General features: G+C 37.4%; 1 protein-coding gene across 1 annotated transcript in view; it reads right to left on the bottom strand.

Moving 5' to 3' along the window:
* Nucleotides 1–1,524: 1,524 nt before the first annotated feature.
* Nucleotides 1,525–27,895, bottom strand: part of RBL1 (RB transcriptional corepressor like 1) — a 61,057-nt gene continuing 34,686 nt past the window's right edge. Inside the window, 9 exon segments of the mRNA XM_030309650.1 lie at nt 1,525–3,004; nt 5,187–5,234; nt 5,236–5,352; nt 6,751–6,899; nt 12,270–12,360; nt 14,269–14,340; nt 15,798–15,974; nt 22,777–22,988; nt 23,788–24,054. Of these exon segments, the coding sequence (XP_030165510.1) occupies nt 2,834–3,004; nt 5,187–5,234; nt 5,236–5,352; nt 6,751–6,899; nt 12,270–12,360; nt 14,269–14,340; nt 15,798–15,974; nt 22,777–22,988; nt 23,788–24,054 (1,304 nt within the window). The 3' untranslated portion in view covers nt 1,525–2,833.

The raw sequence follows: 27,895 nt of genomic DNA, 5'->3' as shown, positions 1-27,895 counted from the left end.
ATTTTCCTTAACATTTTTTTTCTCTTATTGTAAGAATACGATATATAACATATAAAACATACAAAATATGTGTTAATCAACCATTTGTTATTGGTAAGGTGGAATTCTGGTCAATAATTAAATTTTTGGGGGAGTCAAAAATTATACACGGATCTTTAATGGCAGGGCATGAGGTGTGCGTGTGGAGATGTCAGTGTCCCTAACCCCCACGTTGTTCAAAGATCAACTGTAGTAATGGGTTACAATTATTATATCTTGAGAATGAAAACTAAGGCTGGTTTAGTTTTATATCCCTAGCACCTAGCTAAGGGCCAGGAATATGGTAGGCAGCTAGTAACATTTTTGACTTAGTGAAAGTAGTATAAAAGAAGAAAAAAAAGAAGAAAATAAAAATGAGCAGGAATATTATTACTTTCTTTAAAAATCTGAATTAATATAATCTAACATTAAAATCTTAATTAGAAAAGAACTTTAAGCTGTGAGTTTCATCTGGAGAAATATGCGTGAAGGCACTAAGAGAGAAATAAACCCTTTCCTTAATTCAGTGACATAATTTGGTCCACAAATTCATTCCAAGGAGTTGAAATAATCCTGTTTCTTTATGTGTCTAAGGCATTTTTGAACTGAGGTAAAATTCACCTAACTTAAAAATTACATTTTTATTTTTTTAAATAATCATTTTAAAGTGTATTTTAGTGAATTCACAATGTTATACAACCACCATCTAGATTAAGCTCTAAAATGATTTTCCTCCCCTCAAAAGAAACCCTGCTACAAACATTGGGGTACATGTGCCCCTATGAATCAGCACTTTCAACAATAGCCAAATTACGGAAAGAGCCTAAATGTCCATCAACTGATGAATGGATAAAGAAGATGTGGTTTATATATACAATGGAATACTACTTGGCAATGAGAAAGAATGAAATCCTGCCATTTGCAGCAACGTGGATGGAACTGGAAGGTATTATGCTGAGTGAAATAAGTCAGTCAGAGAAGGACAGATATGAGTTTTCACTCATATGTGAATCTTGAGAAACTTAACAGAAGACCATGGGGAAAGGGAAGGGGAAAAAAAAATTGCAAACAAAGAGGGAGGGAGGCAAACCATAAAAGACTCTTAAATACAGAGAACAAACTGAGGGTTGATGGGGGTGGGTGGGGGGCAGGGGAAAATGGGTGATGGGCATTGCAGAGGGCACTTGTTAGGATGAGCACTGGGTGTTGTTATGTAAGCGATGAACCGTGGAAATCTACCCCCAAAACCAAGAGCACACTTTATACACTATATGTTAGATAATTTTACAATAAATTATATTAAAAAAAGGAATAAAAAAAAGAAACCCTATACTCAAGTAGTGAGTCACTCCCCATTTTCCTCCTAGCCCCTGAAAACCACCAGGAACATTAACTTTTAAGTTACACTAAGGTATTTAAAAGATATAAAGCAGGTATTTAAAAAGGTCTAGGTTCTAGATAGCTGTACAATTGTTTCTAGTCACACAGAAAAGAGTACAAATATAGTTTTTTTCAGTATCTCAAAAACTCCAATGTTTTATTAACCATTTTATGTACACTGATATCGTCTTGAAAACTAATAAAAACATGTCCAAATCTTCTTATATAGTCACTGTACAAATGCTCATGTATGTTTTCTACATTAATAATGAAGATGAAAATGACACAATAGTTACAGCTACATAAAAATATATACAAGGACTTAAGACACATTTGATATTATTTGGTTTACAACATGTGTAGATAACACAAAAAGTGAGGATATAATTTGCAGAAAAGTAAAATGTGACCAAAATCACTTTTCTTCTTAAAATTTAAAAAAAATTCCTGACAATAGCAATTACTAATTTACAGCCAAATCTTAGACTAAGTCAAATTAGCCAGGGTTAGACATAAGTTAAACATTTTGTATTTAAAAAAATAAGTTTTTCAGTTTAAAAAACATACATTTCATAACATTTTCTCAAAATTAATTAAGAATGGTTTATCCATGTCCTTCCAGATTCTGGAAACACATTAGAAAAAGTGAATATTGAACAGCTGATTCTTTGGAAAGCTGCACCCAAGTACTCCTTTTATTAGGTTGTGACATCAGCTAAGAGGGCCTTTATTAGGTCTGGAAGGCAAGGAGCTGGAGCTCAGGTACGAATCTACTTATGCTCAAAGAGAGAAAGGCCATGAGAAGGGAGCTAGACAACCCAGGATAGTAGTGGCACTTGGATGTGGAGTTACCATAGTGGGTCAGAGACAGGCTGGTGTATCATCCTTTGGCTCAGGTGCTATAGGAACCAATCCCTATTCAATATACATATGTATTTTTTAGAGTAATCTCTATGCCCGACATGGGGCTTGAACTCACAACCCTGAGATCAAGACTCACATGTTCTCCCAACTGAGCCAGCCATGTGCCCCCCTGCTCAATATTAAATGAGAACAGAAATATTTCAAAGTGTGCTTACCAAAAACAGATTATGTACCTTCATATTACAAAGCATAGAAGGAGACATTGATTTTTAAAAAGTGAGCTAAAAAGTTATGAGGTATCTCCTTACTTCATCTTAAAACTAACCCAAGAAATAGACGTTTAAAAAATTCTTTAACTATTAAAATGTTTAAAAGGCACTTGAAATATTGCTTTCCAATCCAACTCAAATATACTGTCAATTAATTTTGGACATAAAAAAGCGCATAATTTTGGTGCAATTTTTCTTGTAATTCAGTGATACTTTCCATCTACAGGGCTGGAAGTTTTGAGGGATAGAGCCCCAACATTCTGCTACCTGAAAGTGCTTTTAGCGTAGAAACAGGAAGGGCGTTAATGATTTGCTCTCTCAGTGACAACATCCTGTAGTCGTTTAAGCAAAACATCATCATTTTCTTGACAGAGGCGTTTGGCAGGTGATTCTGCATCACCATCGATGGCTATTGCTCGCTTCTTGGTTCTCTGTTCACCCTGTCTTATCATATTGTTGATATCTTTCAAACTCTGCAAAAATAGAGGACATGTGTGAGTAAAAGGGGAAAAAAAACAAAGAACTAAGTAACTGCTTTTTCCTGCACTCTACCCAAAGCTGAACACTAGGGTAGAGATTATCTTTTGAATCTAGGCCAACCTAATAAGAGCGATTAGATCTAATCTTTTCATGGTTTTAAAAACTGGATTTACCTTACAGCAGTAGTACTCAAAGACACTGGACCAGATGCAGAAATATCAAGGAGCTTACTAGGAATGCAAACTCTCAAGCCTCACCCTAACACCTACTGAATCAGACACTCTAGGGATGGAGTTCAGCAATCTATGTTTAACCAAGCCCTCCAGGTGATTCTGAGCTCCCTTGACATTTGAAATCCTCTTCCTAGAGCAATGCTTTTTAAGCTTTAATGTGCTTACTAATCATCTGCAGATCTTGTTAAAATGCAGATTCAGATTCAGCAGGGCTGGCATGAGGCTTGAGATCAAGCATTTTTTAAGTTTATTTTTTAATTTTTTTTTTTTTGACAGAGAAAGAGAGAGCGAGAGAGAGAGCACATGCACGTGTGAGCAGGGGAGGGGGTAGAGGGAGAGGAATCTCAAGCAGGCTCCACACTGAGTGTGCTCCGATACTGAGGTGTGGGGCTCAATCCCAAGAACCCTGGGGTCATGACCTGGAGCCGAAATCAAGAGTTGTTCAATGACGAGCCACCCAAGTGCCCCCAAGATCCTGCATTTTTAGTATGTTCCCAGGTGATGCTGATGTTGAAGCGTCTATAAACTATATTGAGTAGAAAGCCTTAGAGTAGTGGCTCCTGAAAGCTGTGGATCATAACTGTCTAGAGAACCTGAATGGCAGGCTTTGGGATTTAAGTAGGTCTATTGAACAGATCCGTGTTCAACAGGTCCCCCAGGTGATTCTGGTCTATGGTTTTGAAATCATATGCCTTAGAAGTCAGGTGGTCCCATCTTTGATTTCATTTAAGAATATCTTCTAACCATCCTTGTAGGAAATCGACTTCTATGAAGAGGAAATGCAAATCTGTGAGGTATTCTATCTCAGTGAGGTTTGACTTCTGGAGACATACTAACATATTTAGCTTGATAGCCTTCAAGTATCTGAAAACATCTATCATATAACTGTCACATATTCATCACTGCTATGGGAGTTAAGATGAGGATAACCACAGAACTGTTTGCATAAATAAGAGAAGGCCTCTGTTTTTAGACTTTTCACTATCCCATCACCAAAGCGAACTTCCACTTTGAAAGCTTTTCTTAAAGTCAATTCCTCGTGTTCTGACCACCTGCCTTACTGAGTCCCTTCTCAAGATCGTATTTAAGCAGGGTGACACATTGGACTCTTGCAGTGAACTTCCCTAGTATCACAACAATAGTAATGGATTAAGCTACTGAAGCAGTTGGAATACACTGCCTCTTAATCACAGGAAACTTGCCACAGTAACAGTTAATATTATTTAAAAAATTTTTTTAAAATGTTTATTCATTTTTGAAGAGAGAAAGAGACAGAGTGTGAGTGGGGGAGGAGCAGAGAGAGGGCGACACACAACTCGAACTCACGAACAGTGAGATCATGACCTGAGTATCCACTAAACTCATGTGTATATTGCTATCATGGTATTTGTGATATTCTGACAAAACTACCTTCTTATTCATCATATTTCCTGCCTGGTTGTGGATTCCAGATCAAGGCAGGGAATGGATTTTCTTTTTTTTCAATTCACTGCAGCAATCCAACCCCTATATTAATTACAAAGAATGCTTTATAAAGCCCTGCTGACATGAAGTGTAAAGAACAGTCTGAGTCAAAAGTGAAGACCAATATTGTGGGTTACGTGTTTAAAAAAATTAAAAAAATATTTATGTTTTGAGAGAAAGAGATGAGAGATAGCGTGAGTGAGGGGAAGGGCAGAGAAGCGGAGGAGACACAGAATCCAAAGTAGGCTCCAGGCTCTGAGCTGTCAGCACAGAGGCTGATGTGGGGCTTGAACTCATGAACCATGAGATCATGACATTGCCGAAGTCAGACGCTCAACTGACTGAGCCACCCACGTGCCCCCAATTCATTATTATTACTTAGTAATTTTGCAGACAAAGAGCAAGATTAAAGATTATTAACTGGCAATATGAAATCCAATTTTTAACACAAGTACATAGATTGTTGCTAACACCTTACCTTAGAAGGGCTGCCATTGAACTTATATAGCAGAGCACTCCTTGGTGTAAAGGCCTGATGCATTCTTGTGTGGGGAAACATAAATGGAGTGCTGCTGGGAAATGCGGCGTGGTGAGCCTGGTTGTTGCTTAATATGTGGAAAAGGAGAGAGTGGTGGAGCTTCCATCTGAAATAATCCAAAAGTAAATTTTTGTTATGATAAAAGTTCTTTTTTTGAATCCCACCATATTTCTATTCCTTTATTTTTTTTTAAGTAGGCTCTGTGCCCAACATGGGGCTTGAACTCACAAACCCAAGATCAAGAGTTGCATGTTCTACCAACTGAGCTAGGTAGGTGCCCCCACATTTTTATTCTTATTGGCATTTCTTATGTGTCAGCTACACCATAAGAATCTATTAATGGCTGAAAAAAAGCAAAGACATGCGTCCATTACCCCTTGTTTTTCAAGAGTTACTAACAGATAACTAAAATTTATTTTCCTGCATCTTTCAGGAAATACTGAAGAATTCTGAGACACCCAGAAGTGGTAATAAGCCAGGAGTATAGTATATAGGAATAAGCCAGAAAGGAGAGGCAAAGAGTATCAATATTCTAACACAATGATAATCTCTCTATACATAACATACACCTCCTGCCCATAACCAAAGCCATAGCAGAGAGAATAAAGAGAGACAGAACTCTATGAGCCAGAAGGATGGGTCCATCATGGAACAAATTTGTTAGTGAAATGATTAAGACTTTATACTAAATGCAAATTATTTAGAAATAGAATTAGGGAAGCAGGGTCTGCACTTTCCTTTAATAGTCTCGACAATGTTTCCATTCTAGGAATAAAGAGATGGTTCCTTAATTAATAATTTCATCATCTTCTCACGGAAGCTAATAAAACTAGTTTCAATTGGCTCATGACAGACATATTCATGATAGGGGAGGTGGAACTGATGGGAGTTGAATGAATAGTCATGGCCTCTGAGATAGTCACAGACCGCATTCCTTGAAATGTAAAGGGAGACACAAATACACATATATGGCTACTGGCTAGATGCAGTTTCACTTGGTTCCTCTTACAACTAAAGTCTGCTCTCCTGGGAACCAACCTCAGCTTATACACTGATGATGTTTTCACAGGCCTGCTAGTTACTGCCAAATCTGCATTAAAATGTCTTAGTGTTGCCTCTACTAATGATTCAGGCCTATTTATTTCCTTTTCTCTTTATCTTGAGAAAACCACTTATCTCATATATACATATTACAATAGAAATTAAAATTAAGAGAAAAAAACTAGCAGAATTGTTTTCCTTTTTTCCACATTCTCATCTAGTAGTTGCCCATATGTTAACATACTTTCCAGCAACATAATCATAATACGGATAAATTTCCCTGATTTCTTCTGGTCTGTGTTGTATGATAGTTTTAATCATTCTCTAATTAATTACTGGTATTTTTTTTTTCTCCTATAAAATGCATCAGTGACACTTTAACTCTGAAACACTTATCTAATAAACTTATAGTAATCTAACTATGACTATGAATATTCATATCATAGTAAAATATAAAACATACCACATGGTCCTGATTTGACAAGTCATATCTCAGTGCAAATGACTTCACTCTTCCTACGTATATTGTATTATAAAATTTGATAAGATCACCTCTTTCCTCTTTCACTGGTCCACTAGAACAGTCAGGTGTTTTTGTAGCATCTTCCAATTCTGTTAAAAGATTCAGGGTTATGACAGATGTATTATAATACACAAAGTGGTGATCTGAATCACAACTCTATGATATAAAAACAAAATCAGAGGCGCCTGGGTGGCTCAGTCAAACATCTGACTCCTGATCTCAGCTCAGATCTTTTTTGGTTTTTTTAGTTCATTTATTTATTTAGAGAGACAGCAGAGCCTGATGTGAGGCTTGAACTTACAAACCATGAGATCATGACCTGAGCTGAAATCAAGAGTTCTATGCTCAACTGAATGAGCCACCCAGGTGATCCTCAGCTCAAGTCTGAATCTCAGGGTCGTGAGTTCAAGTCCTGCATTGGGCTCCATGCTGGATTTGGAACCAATTTAAGGGGAAAAAAAAAGTAAACACAAATCTTTATATAAAGCAATTAATGTTTTTAGAAAATGTTTGAAACCCATCTATATTATGTATAAATTAAATTGGAAACTTGAGAAATACAAATACATGTACTTAGGCTAATACTCTTTTTTTTTTAATTTTTTAAATGTTTATTTTTGAGAGACAGCAAGAGACAGAGTGTGAGTAGGGGAGGGACAGAGAGAGAAGGAGACAGAGTCCAAAGCAGGCTTCAGGTTCTGAGCCTGATGTGGGGCTCAAACTCAAACCAGGAGATCATAACTTGAGCCAAAGTCGGAAGCTTAACCGACTGAGCCATCCAGGCACCCCAAGGCTAATACTCTTTTCTCTAGATACTATTTCAGCAAGAATTTTTTCACAACGATACTTTTTAAGTTTATTGATTTATTTATTATGTATTGGCGGAGGGGGGCAGAGAGAGAGAGAGAGAGAGAATCCCAAGCAGGCCCCATGCTGTCAGCATAAAGCCCAACGCAGGGCCTGAACTCATGAGCCACAAGATCATGACCTGAGCTGAAATCAAGGGTCGGACGCTTAACTGGCTGAGCCACCCAGGCCCTTCTTCTCAAATTTTTTATGCACAGTCCCCTTTCCGTGTTAACACCTACTACCATCCTAATAAATGCTATTCCAAGCCATATTGGCTTTGTATCAGCTGTTGTAGGTTATTCTCACTACATGGACCAGTCAAAATTATTTAAGGTCCTCCTTTGATTAGAAATTTCTGGACACAGAGACTATACACAGTCTTCAGATTTGTGTGTCATTCCAATTCTCGTCATTAATATTTACATAAAGTAATGGGCTCTATTTATTTTGAAGGAACCAAACATTTAAAACTCTCTGGGGACCTTGGTGGGATGCCTGGCTGGCTCAGTCAGCAGAGCATGTAACTCTTAATCTGGTGGTTGTGAGTCAAGCCCTATGTTGGGTGTGGAACCTACTTAAAAAAACAAAAAACAAACAAACAGTGATATTTGGCAGTTTCTTGTGAACTCTAAAAGGCATGACCATAATATAAAAACAAGTAAAACTGTGCTCTATTATATCTTCATTGTCTATCTGGTGATTTTAAGATGGGCATAATGTGGGGCGCCTGGGTGGCGCAGTCGGTTAAGCGTCCGACTTCGTCCGACTTCGGCTCAGGTCACAATCTCGCGGTCGGTGAGTTCGAGCCCCGCGTCGGGCTCTGGGCTGATGGCTCAGAGCCTGGAGCCTGTTTCAGATTCTGTGTCTCCCTCTCTCTCTGCCCCTCCCCCGTTCATGCTCTGTCTCTCTCTGTCCCAAAAATAAATAAACGTTGAAAAAAAAAAATTAAAAAAAAAAATAATAAGATGGGCATAATGTGAAATAAAGTTACCTGATTTTCAATATGCAGTTACCAATATTATATATCTCATATGAAAACAGAATTTTCGTCTCATGAGAGAATTTGCTTTTACTGTTTTCTTTTAATGTGACCTACTCAACATTTCAAGTATTTTGTTTTTATTATGTTTAATCTCTACACCCAACATGGGGCTTGAACTCACGACCCTGAGGTCAAAAGTCACACACTCTTCCGACAGAGCCAGCCAGGCACCCAACAACATTTAAAGTATTGCAAATAAGGAACATGGCCTTAGACAAATTAGCATGAAAAAGAAAAAGAAAAAAAAAATTTAAAGAGAAATATTCATTAATAAAAAACCATAAATTTTATACTGCTTAAAAAATGATAGGGGTGTATGGGTGGCTCAGTTGGTCGACTGTCTGACTCCGAGTTTCCACTCAGGTCATGATCTCATGGTTCATGGAATTAAACCGTGCATTGGGCTCTTACTGACAGCATGGAGCCTACTTGGGATTCTCTCTCTGTCCCTCCCCCACTCATGCTCGCTCTCTCTCAAAAAAAATAAATAAATAAAAATAAAAAAAACTTAAGTAACAGCTGTTACTTACTGAGGTCTTACTATAAGCAGGTCTTGTGTTAAACATGATACTTACATCATTCTTTGTAATCCTTAAAACAAGTCTCTGAGGAAGTACTGTAAACTTGTCAGTGTACCATTATACACTTGAGTATTATATTTGTTACTGAGATTAAGCTGTAATCTGGGTCTCTCAAGTGTTCTAGTCAATAATGCCAGTCTAGGGTGGTCTGCTCACATAATGGTGAAGAATTGGTATTTTGATCAGGAAGCTCATTCCCAACAGGTAGCTATTATAAGAGTTTCTGTTAGGTTTATCTTAATCAAAGGCCAATGCTTTGCTAATTAACATACTCAATGTAAGAAATGGGTTTTTATTCATTAAAAAAAGGGGGGGGGGTAGGCACGCCTGGATGACTCAGTCGATTGAGTCTGACTTTGGCTCAGGTCACAATCTCATGGTTCGTGAGTTTGAGCCCCACAATGGGCTCTGTGCTGACAGCTCAGAGCTTGGAGCCTGCTTCGGATTCTGAGTCTCCCTCTCTCTCTGCCCCTCCCCCACTTGTGCTCTTTCTCTCTTAAAAATAAACATTAAAAAAAAAATTCAAGGGGCGCCTGGGGGGCTCAGTTGGTTAAGCGGCCAACTTTGGCTCAGGTCATGATCTCACCATTTGTGAGCCGGAGCCCTGCGTCAGGCTGTGTACGGACAGCTTGGAGCCTGGAGGCTGCTTCGGATTCTGCGTCTCCCTCTCTCTTGGCCCCTCCCCTGCTCACACTCTGTCTCTCTCTTTCTTAAAAATAAACAAACATTAAAAAGCAATTTAAAAATTTAAGAATCTGGTTTTTATTGATGAAAATAGTGACTGTTATGAAAGCCTAATGCTTAAAGTTGGTGCATGCTGGGGAAATTAGAAGTACCTAAATAGACTGGTTAACATATTTGAGACACTGTCCACAATATCATGATACAGATGAGTGATTCACTGAAGTCTGTGGAGCTCTACTATTATGGATGATAATGAAGACCAGCCCTGAACTCTGATGCATGTCATTTGCTTGATCCTGGCTTTAAGGCTAACAGAGTCCTGAATCTGGAATCTTGGCACCTGCTTCAAGTGAACCTTTAATGTGTGAGGTGGTGGTTGGACAGCTGGGTCTTTGGACAACCTATATAGGATGCATAAACTATGTGTGCTTTCTAAATAGTAATCATTTTATACCTAATTAAGAATTTTATAGAACCAGAATTGTTCTTCACTATGTGGTATTCTTTGTTATGTTTAAGTCATAGCAACCAACCATAGCTGGAGAAACTTTAACATACCTTATCTGAATATAAACTTGCCTGACTGTATCCTCCACTGTAACTTTTTCCTTTTTGGTGCCAGAATTCCTGAGTCCATTATCACTGGATACTTGTGCAGCTCTGTGCCATCACCATTGGATAAAATCTTAAAAATGGTTGTTTGCTTGCTAATAAATATCTAGTTAATAAATGTATATACAACAGAAATTGATTTGAAACCTTTAGGTTGTAGAGAGTAGCTAACCTTCACTGACCTCAAATTTCATTTGCAGATACTGTATCTATTGAACTTCACTGCTCCTTGTATGCCAGATACTTGCTAGTAGTTACTTTGTTTCTCATAGAGAACATTATTTTCCAGCTAACCTCTGGTGCCTGTTTGTCTCTACCCCCACCCCACATGCCTGGTTTTGTATGGACAGAAAAACCACCTGGGACAGATGAGCAACATGTGTTACAAAAATAGAAAGGCTGTGTGTGTGTGTGTGTGTGTGTGTGTGTGTGTGTATGTGTGTATTTTATACACACGTTTGTAGTTGATGTATATGTACGTATATATAATATATATGCATTTTTTCAGTTTTACTGTCTAATACACTTCCATTGCCTTGAAAAGGCTCAGGAATAATATATCTATGTAAAAAGAATTGAGCTTGGCTTATGTATCCTTAAATAGGGCAGATTCTAGGGCATTGTTATTAAAAAATTTTTTGGTGAGTAAGATCTTAAAAGTTCAGATCCCAATAAACACCATAATGATCACGGATATCTACGTGATTAAAAAAAGAGTCCTTGACTCTGGCAATTTTCTCTAAGAATTTATCCTAAGGATACGGATCAAAGATTAAGCTACAGTGATGTTCCTCACAAAGCTATGTATAATGGTTAATAATGTAAATGTCCCACACTGTAGAATACATCACAGTACATGTGTTACACATGTACACGTTAAGTAATGGGAAGATGAGACAAGGAAAAGATGGGCAGAAGAAGCATTTTTACAGCTTATCAACATAGGAATAATTACCTTGACAATATGAATAATTGATTTTCCTTTCTTTGAAAAAAATTTCCTAGTGCCTCAAGTCTTACATATCATGATGGTAACAACAGGATGGCAGCTTTGTTGGTGGTGGAAGAATACTTATATACTTATTAATGAACAAGACGTTTCCTTAATTGTCACCCCAGGCAGATCACTGACAGCTACCTTACTTCCCCTGTAATTCAGATTTATTTTTAAAATTTATTAAGAGCCTTTTATGTGTTTTATTAATGTTGTAAGTATACTACAAAACTTTTTTAAAACAAAAAAATTTTTTTAATGTTTATTCATTTTTGAAAGAGAGAGAGAGACAGAGCACAAGTAGGGGTGGGGCGGAGAGAGAGGGGGACGCAGAATCTGAAGCAGGCTCCAGGCTCTGAGCGGTCAGCAAAGAGCCCGACACGAGGCTCGAACTCATGAACGGTGAGATCATGACATGAGCCGAAGCCGGACACTCAACCGACTGAGCCACTCAGGTGCCCCACAAAACTTCTTCTAAAGCACAATTAATAGGGGAAAAATGGTTTCAACTCACAACCTCTTTGGATGGAGGCATCTGACTCATACTTATCTCAAACTTGTTTCTTCCCAAATGCTTTCACATATGCATTATCCATTCCACTTACATCACTAACTCCATGCTGCCTGACATCCACTGCATTATGTACCATGTAATCAAAGGTATATTACATATAGAATATTAAATTGGGCAACTTACCATAATCTGTCATTTCAAAATCACCATTTATGTTTTTATTGTATGCCACAACTTCTTTTGGAATACTTTTCAACAGTACACTTCTATAGACCTACAGGTTAGAGTGGAAAAAGACTGCTAAGTCATAAAGATGCACAGTTTAAGCAAAACCAAAATAAGAACAGAATATCATGCCAGTTAAAAGGTATTTGTCTGTATTGGTGATAATCGAGGGCAAAATGTTACTAGGCTGGTAAATATAGATTATAGCAACTATCTTAGTAGAGGGGATATGGAAACAGAGCCTACCACCTAATACTGCCACTGTAGTTTACAAAAACTAAACACTGATGAGCAGGTTTTGCCAAATAAAAGCAATTTCAAATATCTGAGCTTGTTCTTCCTTTTAATTCCTTGCATAAGAATCATTTGATCTCATTAAGGCTTGTTTTCCTACTCCCATCCCATTCTCATCTCCTTTCAGATGGTCACATGAAAATCTGTTTCCCTTCCTTCTTCTAAATTCTTTCCTACCTCCAAGACAGCTGAAAGGCATAATCCATTTCCCCTCATCCTATGGGTGGTAGGTATGAGAGGATATTTAGGAAGCTATGGCTCGGTCCATTTTGGACCCACACTAACTTCACCTTAATGATCTTTAGGGATAATCTGGACCTTTCTAGAATCTGTTCCTGAAGGATTTTTCTGAAGAGGTCCAGACACTCTTAGCCTATCAAAGGATATAGCAAATGCTTGTACTTGGCTCTTCCATGTATTTTAGAGCTTAAAGAAGTGAAACTCTATGTGGGGCTCTCTTAGAAGGGGTTGTGACTACCAGTACTTAAGCATGGGATATCTGAGTAGCTACATCACATCACATCTCTCTTCCTAAGATGGCAGATCACCAAGGCTAGAAAAGAGGTCATTATGCTCCCTAGAGCTCAGCAACTAAGCTCCTGAGTGGTCAAAGCCTTAAGGTAGCCCAACTTTATGTTCTTCAGCTGTAATAATAACAATACAGAACTAATAGTCATTAAATACTTACTGTGTGTCCGGCCACTAGGCTAGCATTTTATATTTCCATGACTGAAAGGTTTTATAGGATTTTTACCATGGCTATTATAAAATGACATTATCAAATATGCTTGGTATCTATTTAAAGATTCAAACATTAAGATTCTTAGTAGGTGGCAAATGAAGCTAGACTTGAGCTAATAAATCCTCAAATTTCACGGGATTTTAAACATCATTAGAGAATCAAGTCCCACACAATTAGAGAATATTATTATTATTATTTAAATTTATTTTTTTGGTAATCTCTACACCCAACATGGGACTCAAATTCATGACCCCTGAGATCAAGAGTCACGTGCTCTTCTGAGCCAGCCAGGCATTATTATAGATGATTTTCATTAGATTATTTATTTTAAAGTTTACTTATTTTGAGAGAGAGAGTGCGTGTGCAAGTGGGGAATGGGCAGAGGGTAAGAAAGAGAAAAAGGCAGAGAGAGAAAATCCGAAGCAGGCTCTGCATTGTCAGTGCAAAGCCAGATGCGGGGCTCCCACAACCCTGGGATCATGACCTGAGGTGAAATCAACAATTGGACACTCAACCAACTGAGCCATCCAGGCACCCCTAGATTTTTTATTAAAGTAGGCTCCGTATTATTACGTGGGGCTTGAAATTCACCACCCTGAGATCAAGAATCTTATGCTCTATAGATTGAGCCACCCAGGCACTTCCCTTCATTAGATTTTTTGTGAAAAATGTCCCACTCAACAAATGAACAAATAAATGGAATAGGAAAACACATGACAAATATATGCAAATATATTGATTAGTATATAAACAGCCAATTTCCTGGCTTTTACTGAAATTTTCTTTAGAGTTTAATGATATCCACTAAACCAAAAAATCTGAAGTACAGTAAAACTATAAAAGAAGTTTACCTTTTCTATGACTTGTCAACAGAGAACTAGTACAAATCTATTTTTGGACGGGAGGAAAAATGTTACTCACATGACTGTTTGCCTGGGGCTGATTCCTATAACTTTTCATTATTTCTTGAAAAGTTCTTTCTTCTTTTGTTACCTAAGGAAAAGTAAATTCTGCATTTATCAGTTGCTTTTAAAAGAAAAATGGCTCTGAACAAAAGCTTCAATTATAGGTTGGCAGTGAGAGCAGTCCTGCAGAAAGTCATTAACCCCAGGCCAGTCCATGACTAAAAACCACTACCATTTATGATTTTTACTATCTTTAAAGTTCAAGCTTTGTGGCCTGTGGGGACTCAGCTAATAGCTTCATTAATCAAAAGCACTGAGATTGCTATGGTATAACTTTACTGAAAATACATTTCTTTTTATAAAAAGAATGATACCAGAAAACTCCAATCTGCTGCATCCCCTGCAGTCTCTGATTTTACTGACTTTTAAAGTACCCTCTTAAAAGTAAAGTAGCCACTTACTAAAGGATAAAAAATGTCTTATGGTGATTCACAAGAAAACTGAACAATTATTACAGGATTAGGTTTTTAATATTTTAGGACAGACTATATGGTTTCTAATGCTTAGACAGAAAAGTTATGGTGGTGGCCAAAAGGAAGGAAATGAATTGGTGATCCATAACAGTATCCCTTCCAGTTATTATAAAATTTACTTAAATTACTCCCTCTCTCTGCTTTACTGTCCGTTAGCACTAAACCTGTTCTTCCATAATGATGAGCTAAAAATGGCAAAGCCTGAACTCTGAGAGTTCCATGGAAAACACAAAATATTAGGTAATAACATTTATTAATCTCTATTTTGTATAGAGATCTTAAAGGCATTGTGAGAGAGGAGTCAAAAGGAGTTTGAAAACATGTCCTCTGCCTCAAAAAGCTTAAGAATTAGGTCTTAACTATGTACATCTGCTAGTACTGCCAGTGTGGTCAATATGGTTCAGACCAAAGTTATAGATGATTGTTTCAGGTATATCAGAATTTTAAAAAGCAAGTAAGATATACTATTTTATGAATGAAAGCATGTTGTAGCACCTAGAAAGTAAAATGCTTTTCTGAGGTGGTGCAAAAAATCACTGGAAAGCAGTATATTAGAGAAGCTATTTTATGAAGTATGAGTTCATTAAATTATGAAATAAGAAATCCTAGGGTGCCATTTGTTAATTGTATAACTGACCAAGTTACTTTCAGCTCTGGGCCTCAATTACTAACCTACAACATAATGATCATTTTATTGTAAAGTATTAGATGAGAGGGGTCACAGCGATGGTGGTAAAAATGATGTTCACATTAACAGTATGGAGAACCATTTATACAAATGGTCTCTAAGACCTTTTCCAATTTCTTTACAACCAATGTATTCTTATGATGTGGGAAAGCTGATTATTACAAAATGAAATGGAGAGTCCAGAGAATAGATGCAGTAGCTGGAATTTACTACTTAACAATAGTGGGCATTTGAACAAACTAACAATTAAGTGCAAAAGATTTTCACTTTGTGCTTCAAAAATGGGTAACTAGGGCAAAGAGCTTCCCCCAACTTATACATTACCTTTGCCATGATGTAAAAGGCACAAAGAAGCAGCTGATCCAAATGTCGGTCTTTCATTAGATCAGGGCAATGAACTAAAGTGAATTCAAAACATGTCCATATCTTCCTTCGTAACTCATTTGAAACATCCAGTTTTAAACATAAATCTCGTAATCGTACACTTGCTAAATGATAGACCTAAGATGGAAGGTAGCACATTGATGCAAAAAAAAACCAGTAAATAATTCTTCGAATTTATGTCTTACCATGAACATGGGCTTTCAGGTCAAGATTAACAAATACCTAGGCTGTTGATAAATGTATGTAAAATTACATAAAATTTCCGTTCTATAGTACTAGTTCACTGGCAGAACTAGTTTCACTAGTTTCAGTTCTCTTCAGAAGACTGTCTTAAAAACTCTTTTGGAAAAGATGTCCTCTATCCTGTCATCTATGTAAAGTAAGAAACACTAAAATGCAAGATTTACTTGCATCATGATCATTATGAATACATAATTTTTCAAGTGTTCAGAAATCCCCCATACCTTTTTTTGTTCAGAAAAGATTACTAGGAAGTCTAAAATGTCAGATAATAGGGGTGCCTGGTTGACTCAGTTGGTGGAGTGTGACTCTTGGTCTCGGGGTTGGGGGTTCTAGCCCCATGCTGGGTGGAGAGATTACTTGAAAGTAAAATCTTTAAAAATTTTTGAAAAAAAGTCAGATAATAAAGAACTAAAATGTTTGATTTCAAGAATGAGTCAGAAAGCAAAACCATTTAAAAAACCTCCCCTATATTCTACACTGTTTTTATGAGCACATAAATGGAATATTAAAGTAAATGAGATACAAGGTTTTTTGTTTTTGTTGTTTCTAAGTACATCAGAGTAAATTTAGTTCAATGCCCTAAACCTTTCATATACAACTTTTATACGAATTGATAACTAATGCAAATGACCTGAAGGTCCTGCAAGATTCTAAAATGGCTTCCAATCATCCAGGAAGCATTATGTTTTACTGTTTTAAAAACTGGTGACCCTGCTGTGGTATTCCTAAATCACACTATTCTGTTTGAACTAAGTCTTCAAATTTAAATGTTCAGGGAAAAAGAGTCAGGCATCCCTTACAGCAAATTATCTTTGGGGACGCCTGGGTGGCTCAGTTGGTTGAGCATCTGATTCTTTTTTTTTTTATTTAAAAAAAAAAAAATTTTTTTTTTTTTTTAACATTTATTGATTTTTGAGACAGAGAGAGACAGAGCATGAACGGGGGAGGGTCAGAGAGAGGGAGACACAGAATCTGAGACAGGCTCCAGGCTCTGAGCTGTCAGCACAGAGCCCGACGCGGGGCTCGAACTCACGGACCGCGAGATCATGACCTGAGCTGAAGTCGGCCGCTCAACCGACTGAGCCACCCAGGCGCCCCAAGCATCTGATTCTTGATTTTGGCTCAGGTCATGATCCCAGGGTCCTGAGATTAAGCCCAGTGTCAGGCTCTGTGCTGGGCATGAAGCCTGCTTAAGATTCTCTCTCTCCCTCTGCCCCCTCCCCCGCTCTCTCTCAAAATTAAAAAAAAAAAAAGTATCTTTGGCAGGAAAATAATCCACAAATAAGAGTTTAAAAACAAATCATAAGCTATCCAATACACTAATCTGATAGAAAGTCAAATGGTAGACTCCAAAGCCACAAGTGATTCATTTTATAGCAAATTCATTTTTTCTGCATCCTATCCCCTTGTTTCTAGTCCATCTGGCCAAAAGATAAACAGAATCCATTTGGGTCAGTGCAGTGGGAAAGATGCCAGAACTTTACATTTGTCACGGAAAATAAAAGATAATGGCCCTAGTTAAAAAGATTAAAAATAATAAGTCATTAAGTAATATTTGTTAAGTATCTTTTACAGAGTTGATCCAATGCCTTAAAGAAACACATACTGTGGAAGTCTGATTCTGACAAAAAAATTCAGAGTACATTCTATTCAGTCCTGGAACACCAGCACCACGCTGAATTCAGCATAGATAATAGCTGCAACTTACTCAAGGAATGGTTATTTTGAATTCACTATAGATACGGACACATATGTTCTTTTTTTTTTTTAACGTTTATTTATTTTTGAGACAGAGAGAGACAAAGCATGAACGGGGGAGGATCAGAGAGAGAGGGAGACACAGAATCTGAAACAGGCTCCAGGCTCTGAGCGGTCAGCACAGAGCCTGACGCAGGGCTCGAACTCACGGACCGCGAGATCATGACCTGAGCCGAAGTTGGACACTCAACCGACTGAGCCACCCAGGCGCCCCACGGACACATATTTTCTTTATACAGACATCCTATTCTCTTTTAGGATAGAGTTTTTCTAGTTTCTAATCTATGTCAAACAGGTTATAATTAAATGGAAAGAAGGATGCCTGAGTGGTTCAGTGGTTCAGTCAGTTAAGTGTTTGATTCTTGATTTTGGCTCTGGTCATGATCCTGGGGTTGTGAGACTGAGCCCTGCATTGGGCTCCTCGATGAGCATGGAGCCTGCTTGGGATTGTCTCTCTCTCCCTCTGCCCCTCTCCCCAGCTTGCACTCTCTCTGTCTGTCTGGTCCCTCTCTCAAATAGATAAATAAATGGAAAGAAAAAAACCCAAGATTCTGAAATAATGCAGAATTAAAAATTCAGAACTAGGGGCGCCTGGGTAGCTCAGTAGGTTATGTGTCCGACTTGATTTTTGCTCAGGACATCATCTCACAGTTTGTGGGACTGAGCCCCACATCGGGCTGTGCACTGACAACGCAGAGCCTACTTGGGATTCTCTCTCTCTCCCTTCCTCTGTCCCTCTCCTGCTTGTGCTCCCTCACTCTCTAAATAAATAAATAAACTTTAAAAACAAAAACAAAAAACAGGCCTTATATAGGCACAAGGTGGAGGCAGTAGTCATGGAGGCAGAGTAGAGGAGGCAGTGGGAAGTGGAGAAAATGGCAAGTCTCTCAAGAATTATGATTAAAAAGACTAGAGGAAATAAATTTAAATTTGCATCAAAAGTAATTTGGAAAGATAATTTCTTAAAATTTTTAAGTCTTAAACCCTAATCACAATGCTAAGACAAAAAACAGTGCTTTCTTTTTCCTTTACAATTTTTTTTAACGTTTATTTATTTCTGAGAGAGAGAGTGTGAGTGGAGTAGGGGCAGAGAGAGAAGGAGATAGAATCTGAAACAGGCTCCAGGCTTTGAGCTGTCAGCACAGAGCCCGATGAGGGCTCAAAATCAGGAGGCTTGAGATCATGACCTGAGCTGAAGTTGGAAGCTCAACCAACTGAGCCACCCAGGCGCCCCTCCTTTATAATTCTTGAGAATGGGCTAGCCAGCCATGTAGTTATGGAGTAGACTACAGAGGTACTTTCAGTTCTGGGATTTATTTTAGAGAAGAATCATGTTTGGTTATAAAAATCTAATTAACTTACCTGTCTTATCAGAAGTTGACAGTGCTTGTAAAAATGGGTAGGGCAAATTGAAATTATTTCTATGTTAAATCTTTCAGTCCTTTTTCATTAATACTACAGTAATGCATGTATTATAATGGAAATTGGTCAAATCTTAATTTAAAAGGTAACACAGTAAGGGGTGCCTGGGTGGCTCAGTCCATAGAGCATGTGACTTTTAATCTCAAGGTCATGAGTTTGAGCCCCACTTTGGGAACAGAATTTACTTAAAAAAATAAATAAAAGGTAACACATTGGATTTATGATAAAAACTGTGTGGCCACCCAGTATTCCACCAATTTTTATAACAATTCTTCAATAATTTAAGCTTATCTGTAAGATCCAAGAAGCACCTGTCCCACAATGAACTCTAATCTACAGCAACCTAACACGATGTAGTTCCACTAAATTTCAGAGGATGGCCAACTGCTCAAAGTGATATAAGAACATAAGGTGGTAGGATATATAAGTTATATCATGAAATGGAGTCACACCATATAAGCCTGAGTCAAACACAGTTCACCAAAATCATAATGTTTTCTTAAGAGGTCAAATATGTTTCTTTTAAAAGGGTAAACGTATATTACCTGATGTCAAAGCTGACAAAGATACTACAAAAAATATAGACCAATATCTCATGAATATTGATACAAAAACCCTCAACAAAGTACCAGTAAACTGAACACAACAGCATACCCTAAAAGGATTTTACAGTGTGATCAAATTATGATTTATTCTTGGGATGGAAGGATAGTTTAACATAGAAAAACCAATTAGAGTAATATACTACATTAACAGAATAAAGGGAAAAATATGATTATCTCAATTGATGCAGAAAAAGCAACTGACAAAATCCAAAATGCTTTTTTTCTTTTTAAATTTTATTTTCTAATTTTTAAAAATTTTTATTTTACACAGTGAGAGTGTGAGCTGGGGAGGAGGCAGAGGGAGAGAGAGAAAGAAAGAGAGATAAACTTAATCAGGCTCCATGCTTATGGCAGAGCCTGATATTGGGCCTCAATCCCGTGACCCTGTGATCATGACCTGAGCCGAAATCAAGTGTCAGATGCTCAACTAAGCCACCCAGCTGCCCCCAAAGCCCCCCTTTTTTCCCCATAAAAACACTCGATGAACTAAGAATAGAATAAAACTACCTCAACATGATAAATGCCATATATGAAAAATCCATAGCTAACATCATACTCAAAAATAAAACAAAGAAAAGAAAAAAGCTTTTCCCCTAAGATTAGGAACATGACAAGGATGCCCAATTTCAGCACTTTTCAACACAGTACTAGAAATTCTAGCCAGAGCAATTAGGCAAGAAAAAGAAATATAAGGCATCCAAACTGGAAAAGAAGTAAAATCACCTCTGTGTGTAGTTTACATATGTAGAATACTGGAAAAGTCTAAAAAGTCCTTAAAAAACGTGAGAAATAATAAATGAATTCTACGAAGTTGCAGGATACAAAATCACACAAAAATCTCTTTCATTATTATACTACCAACAATGAATAATCCAAAAATAAAGAAAATGATTTCATTTACAATAGCCTGAAAAAGAATAAAATACTTAGGTATCAACTTAACCAAGTATATGAAAGTGTATACTGAAAACTGCAAAATACTGCTGAAAGAAATTAAAGAAAGTGCAAATAATAAAACACTGCATGTTAAAAAACAAAAAAGCAAAACAAAAAGCTCAAAACACAAATAAATGGAAAGACGCCCCATGTTCATGGACTGGAAGACTTTTTTTTTTTTAAATGTTTACTTATTTTTGAGAGGTGGGGGGATGGGGGAGGATGGGACAGAGGATCCAAAGTGGACTCCATGCTGATAGCAGTAAGCCTGACATGGTGCTCAAACCCACGAACCACAAGATCATGACCTGAGACAAAGTTGGACACTCAACCAATTGAGCCACCCAGGTGCCCCTGGACTGAAAATTTAATAATGTTAAGATGTCAATACCAGTCAAAACAATCTACAGATTCAATGCAATCCTTATCAAAATCCCCATGATGGGGTGCTTGGGTGTCTCAGTTGGTTAAGCATCCAACTCTTGATCTCAGCTCAGGTCTTTATCTCAGGGTCGTGAGTTCAAGCTCTGTGCTGGGCTCCATGATGGGCATAGAACCTACTTTAAAAAAAAAAATCCCCAAGATGTTTTTTGCCGAAATAGAAAAATCCATTCTAAAAAGAAAAAGAAAAATCCATGCTAAAACTCGTATGGAATCTCAAGTGACTCTGAATAGCCAAAATAATCTTGAAAAAGAAGACAAAGTTGGAGGTTTCACATTTCCTAATTTCAAAACTTACTACAGGAGTACCTGGATGGTTTAGTCAGTTAAGTGTTTGACTCTTGACTTTGGCTTAGTCATGATTTTATGGTTCATGAGTTCAAGCCCTGCGTCAGGCTCTGTGCTGACAGCATGGAGCTTGCCTGCTTGGGATTCTCTCCCTCAAAACAAATAAACTTAAAAAAATTTTTAAAAAGGAAGGAAATTCTGAATGATGCTACAACATAGATAATCTTGAAAACTTACGCTAAGTGAAATAAACCTGTCACAAAAGGGCAAATATTGTATGATTCCACTTATATAAGGTACCTTGAATAGTCAAATTCATAGTAGAATGGTGGTTACTAGGAGCCAGTGGTGGGGAAAGAAATGGTGAATTATTGTAATTGTTTGGGACAGAGTTTCAGTTTAGGAAGATAAAAAAGTTCTGGAGATGGATAGTGGTGAAAGCTCCTCGACAATGTGAATGTACTCAATGACAATTTTGTACTTCATGACGTTGTACTTTTAATTTTTTTAAATGCTTATTTAATATTTTTGAGAGACAAAGAGACAGAGCGTGAGCAGGGGAGGGACACAGAGAGAGGGAGACACAGAATCTGAGGCAGACTCCAGGCTCTGAGCTGTCAGCACAGAGCCCGATGCAGGGCTCAAACACATGAACCGTGAGATCATGACCTGAGTCGAAGTCGAACGCTTAACTGAGCGAGCCACCCAGGCCCCCTGACACTTTTGTACTTAATGTACACTTAAAGATGGTTAAGATGGTAAATTTTATGTCCATTTTACCACACACCCAAAAAAGAAGGCTAAAATTGCTGTTAATCTTTCTTGCATTGATTGAATGACATTTTATTTTCATTTTTTAATTTTTAAAAATATTTATTTTTGAAGTTTATTTATTTATTTTGAGAGAGAGAGAGAGAGAGAGAGAGAGGCAGGCAGAGAGAGAGAGGGAAGGAGAGAACCCCAAGATGGCTGCATGCTGCCAGTGCAGAGCCTGACGGGACGCCGAATCTCACCCAGTGTGAGATCTTGACCTGAGGTGAAATCAAGAATTGGACGCCACAACTAAGCCACCCAGGTGCTCCTTAAATATTTTAACTAATCTCTACACCCAATACCCAATGTGGGGCTCAAACTTACAACCCTGAGATCAAGAGTTGCATGCTCTACCAACTGAGCCAGGCGGGTGCGTCAAATGAGATCTTTTTAGATGTCATAAAATCACATACCTTTCTATAAAACAGTGCTAAAGACCCAGTTCTCTTTGGTTTGCTTATTCCAGCTGTATGTGCCTCTTGTGCTTTAGTCAGATGGTTCTGTTTTGGAGAAGCACCAATTAATGACTGAACAGTAAGTGACACAGGACTCTCGACTTTGGACTCCTGAGTTGTGTTCATGGAAATTGGTATCAGTGTGATCTCTCCAGCATCATTTGCAATACCTAAATGTATAAGCAAGAATTCTATTTTAGAAATAAGTTGCATGTGTTCCAGAAAAACTGTCAATTATCTACCTACCTACCTACCTATCTACCTAGCTATCCAAACATAGGAATAGGTTAGAAAAGAGGAAAGCTACAAAAATTGTAATTCTAGGTTATAATACTCTTGTTTTCTATTTCTGCTCTGAAACAATGTTTTCTTTTGAACTCTTAAGGAGATGTTTGTAATTAAGAAAAAAGATTTTTGCTTAACACGCTCATTTGTAAAGCTCAGATAAGAAAATAAGTCCAATGAAAAGCGTGGTAAATTCATAAAAGTATGAAAATTCAAAAACCAGTATAAGTTCAAAACAAAACAAAAGGTGGAATACAGAAGATTTTTAAGGCAGTAAAACTATTCTGTATAATACTATAATGGTAGATATATGTTATCAGACTTTCATCAAAATCTATAGAAGTGTACATCAACAGTGTACTTTTATGTAAATTATGGACTTGGGTCATAATGATGTGTCAATGTAGGTTCATCAGTTGTAAGAAATACACCATTCTTTGGTATGTTGATGGTGATGAGGTCTCTGTGTGTGTGGGCAGTGGGTAAATGGGAAATCTCTATACCTTTTACTCAATCTTGCTGTGAACCCAAAACTGCTCTAAAATAATAAATTAAAAAAATGGTATAGGTTAAAAAAAAAAAAAAACTGGATCAAAAAGGCCATGTGATTCAACCCAGCAAGACATTTCTTAAATTACTAACCAACTCAGAAAAAAAAATAAAATAAATACATTAAAATGTTACCGTGCAATGGGATTGTAACTTTATGTCCCGTTGTCCCTGTGACTATGGCTGTGGCCATAGTTAGAAGACTTTGCCCAGGTGAAACTGATAGATTTTCAGCAGTAATGCTTGAAGAAGGAGCAATTTTCAATTTTGTTCCTTCTGTTATGATCCTGTCCATAAGTATTTCTTTTGGGGGATCTTCCCCAAAAAGTCTTCTCTTAGCACTCCCTGCAGTAGGAGAACTGTAGCGTTCATGGACAGAAATTGGAGACAACGGTTGCATATCTAATAGAGAGAAAAATAAATTTAAAATAGTTTGATATGTATTCTAAAATAATAAATCAGGTTCACTCATTCACTCAAAAAATAGATACTGAGTTACTATATGCTAAGCAATAGGTATTCAGCAGTAAATAACACGGCTTCTATCTTCACAGAATATAGAGTATAGCAAAAGAGGTATGAAAAAGTTACTACATGTGAAAATTATGATAGCTCATCTTCCTGGTTTCTTGAACCTCTGCCTACTATTAAAGGAGCAAAATATTAAGGGTAAAATAGAAGCTGAGAGGTAGAATGAGGTGACCACTAAATTTGAGCAGTCCAATTAGCTTCTGTCTCCCAATCTTATCTAGTAAATAACATCTGAGAAGGAAAAATCAGTGATTTGGTTCACAGTTTTGGCCCCTCCTACACACCCATACTTCAAGCAGCTTAAGGCAGTAGCTTCGGCTTTTTCTTTTGTTTAAGTAGGCTGCACACCCAACATGGAGCCCAACATGGGGCTTGAACTCACAACCCTGTGGTCAAGACCTGGGCTGAGATCAAGAGTTGGACGCTTGACCTACTGAGCCACCCGGGTGCCCCTATGGCTTTCTGATTTAGTAGGTACAGAATCATCTTTTATAAGCTCACGAGAAGATAAAGATGAGCAAAGGTGATAAGACTCTGTTTAACTTGCCTTAATCTGGGTTGGCAGTAGTGTGTTGATTAAAAGATTATAGATTATATTTAGTTTTCAATGCTATCCTTCCATAGGAGGGCTTTCCCTATATACCAAGTGTGTAAAGGTTCTCCTAGCCCCTAAAAACCCTACATCTTTTTCCACAATCCTTCCCCACTTTCCCTGACCCACTGATTCTTTACAGGTATATAATATATAAATATAATATATAAATAATATATAAATAATATATAATATATAAATATAATATATTTTTCTCTATTTATTTTTTCATGTTTATTTTTGAGAGAGGGACACAGCATTACTGGAGGAGAGGCAAAGAGAGAGGGAGACACAGATGCAAAGCAGACTCTAGGCTCTGAGCTGTCAGCACAGAGCCCGACATGGGGCTCGAACTCACAAACTGTGAGATCATGACCTGAGCCAAAGTCAGATGCTTAACTGAACCACCCAGGCGCTCGTATTTTTTATTTTAAAGGTTTTTTTTTTTTTTTTAAAGTAATCTCTATACCCATTGTGGGGCTCAAACTCACAACCCCAGATCAAGAGCTGCACACACCACTGACTGAGCCAGACACTCCTATGGTATGCTTTTTTTTTTTTTTAAGTGTATTTATTTATTTTGAGAGAGAGAAAGTGGGAGTCGGGGAGGGGCAGACAGAATCACAAGCACTGACAGTGCAGAGCCCAATGTGGGCTTCAACCCCACAAACTGAGATCATGAATGACCTGAGCTGAAGCTGGACGCTTAACCAACTGAGCCACTCAGATGTCCTACCTATAATGTGCTGTTTAAAGTGAAAGCATTTCAGGGCACTTGGCTGGCTTGTCAGTGGCACATGTGGCTCTTGATCTCAGGCTCATGAGTTCAAGCCCCATGTTGGGTGTAAAGATGACTTATTAAACATGTTTACAAGGTATAAAAATAACTTCTGGAAATGATTTGACAGCTCTCTGTATTAATAAGGTGAGAGGAGAAACAGTTATGTCTTAATAAAAATCTCTGCATATTTCTGGGGCTTATGAAAACAGCTCTGATTTCCCAACCTCAGTGGCAGATAGAAAGTTCTGTGGTAACTCCCATGATCACTTAATAGGAGTGTACCTGGATCCTTTATACCTAAGAAATCCAACACAGCCCTTGAATCTGACTAGGAATGTTTAAGCCGACATTTCAAACAATTTTTTTTGAAGTTTATTTTTGAGAGAGAGACAGAGTGTGAGTGGGGAGGAGCAGAGAGAATGAGAGACACAGAATCCGAAAAAAGTTCCAGGCTCCAAGCTGTCAGCACAGAGCCTGACACAGGGCTCAAACTCACAAACCGCAAGATCATGACTGCAGCTGAAGTCGGACGCTTAACCAACTGAGCAACCCAGGTGCTCCTAAAGTTGACATTTCAAGAGAGGATTCATAGTATAGCCATGAGGTTAGCTGCAAACCCCTTCAAATTATCTTTTGTTAGCACAGAAGTGGAAAAGATACAGTGAACAACTCTTTACATTTAATAAATACAGAAATTAATATTATGTCTTTTTCTTCCTAGAGTCAAGGCTCAATATTGTTTTCTAAGGATTTTCCATTATTTGATTCTCTTGCCTGAACCCCTATGAGAAAATACTTTTTTCTTCTACTTATAAAAATAATATATGCCCTATATGTTCACAGCAACATTATTCATAATGGCCAACAAGTGGAAATAATCCAAATGTCCATCAACTAACGAATGAACAAACAATATATAGCATATCCACACAATGAAATATTATTCAGTCATAAAGATGAAGAGCTGATATATGCTGCAATATAAATAGATCTTGAAAACATGCTACATGAAAGAAGCCAAGCACAAAGGCCACATATTATATGATTCTATTTATATAAAATTCTAGAATAGGCAAATCTATAGAGACAAAAAGCAGATTGTAGTTCCAGGGGATTGGGTGGGGGAACTGGACAGTGACTGCTATTGAATATGGGGTTTCTTTTCTGGGCTGATGAAACTGTTCTGGAATTAGATAATGGTGAGAATTGTAGAGTCTTATGAATATACTAAAAACTACTTAACTGTACATGTTAAAAGGGTGAATTTTATGGTATGTGAATTATAACCCAATGAACAAAAGAGCTTACCGAAAGAAAATTCTTAGAATACCAAAAAACTGTAATATAGAAAGTAACATCCACTCAAAACACCACCATCTGGAGAGAATCATATTTGGGTGACCATTATTCATGATCTTAGTTCTGAGATGTCTAGCTAGGCTGTAAACACACACACACATATAAAATATAAATACATATGCATACGTATACATATATATATTACAGTCAAGGATACATACACATATGCACACATTCTCACACAGACTGTTCATACTTTGTTCAGTTCCAATATGCAAGAATTTAAGTTACCATAGTTTAGTTAAAATAACAACAGCCTAACAAAATGGTTCAAATTTCAGTTTCCATGATGTACTAACTATAACTGCATAAACAAACTTTAGTTTACAAATCATTATATAACTAATAGATGTGAATCATGATCAGTAACTAATCATGTTAATTCTTTCAAAGTCTGTCACTGATTGGTCAGGGCACATCTGCTATTCAATTCATGAGCACAGGAAAGCATACAGTTATGTTGTCTCTTTGTCTCCAGTGAAAAACCCTATATGACATTTTATAAAAACAGACACATGAGGGGAATCATCAAAAAAAAAAAAAGTACGGGGGTGTTGGGGTGGCTCAGTCGGTTAAATGTCTGAGTCTGATTTCAGCTCAGGTCATGATCTCACGTTCGTGGCATCGAGCTCCACATCAGGCTCTGTGCTGAGCATGAAGCCTGCTTGAGATTCTCATTCTCTCTCTCTCTGCCCCTCTCCCTAGCTTGTGCTCTCTCTCTCTCAAAATAAATAAACACCAAAGAAAAAAAAAAGAAACCTTAAAAAAAAAAAGAAAATTGCAACAAAGAAATGAAAGTGATAATACTGAAACTGAAATTAATTTAGAATGTCAGTAAAGTTACAGAAGGAACAACTGACTCTGGGAATACTGACACTGACACTGTTCAAGAGATTAGATACACAGCCTGAAGAACTTCCTGAAAGTGAAATTCGTTGACATAATTGAAGAAAGTTGTTGAGATTAAAAGGATGAAGATA

The sequence above is a fragment of the Lynx canadensis genome, chromosome A3 (genome assembly GCF_007474595.2).
Source record: "Lynx canadensis isolate LIC74 chromosome A3, mLynCan4.pri.v2, whole genome shotgun sequence".
NCBI classification, from domain to species: domain Eukaryota; kingdom Metazoa; phylum Chordata; class Mammalia; order Carnivora; family Felidae; genus Lynx; species Lynx canadensis.
This window is presented reverse-complemented; position numbering and strand designations above follow the sequence as displayed.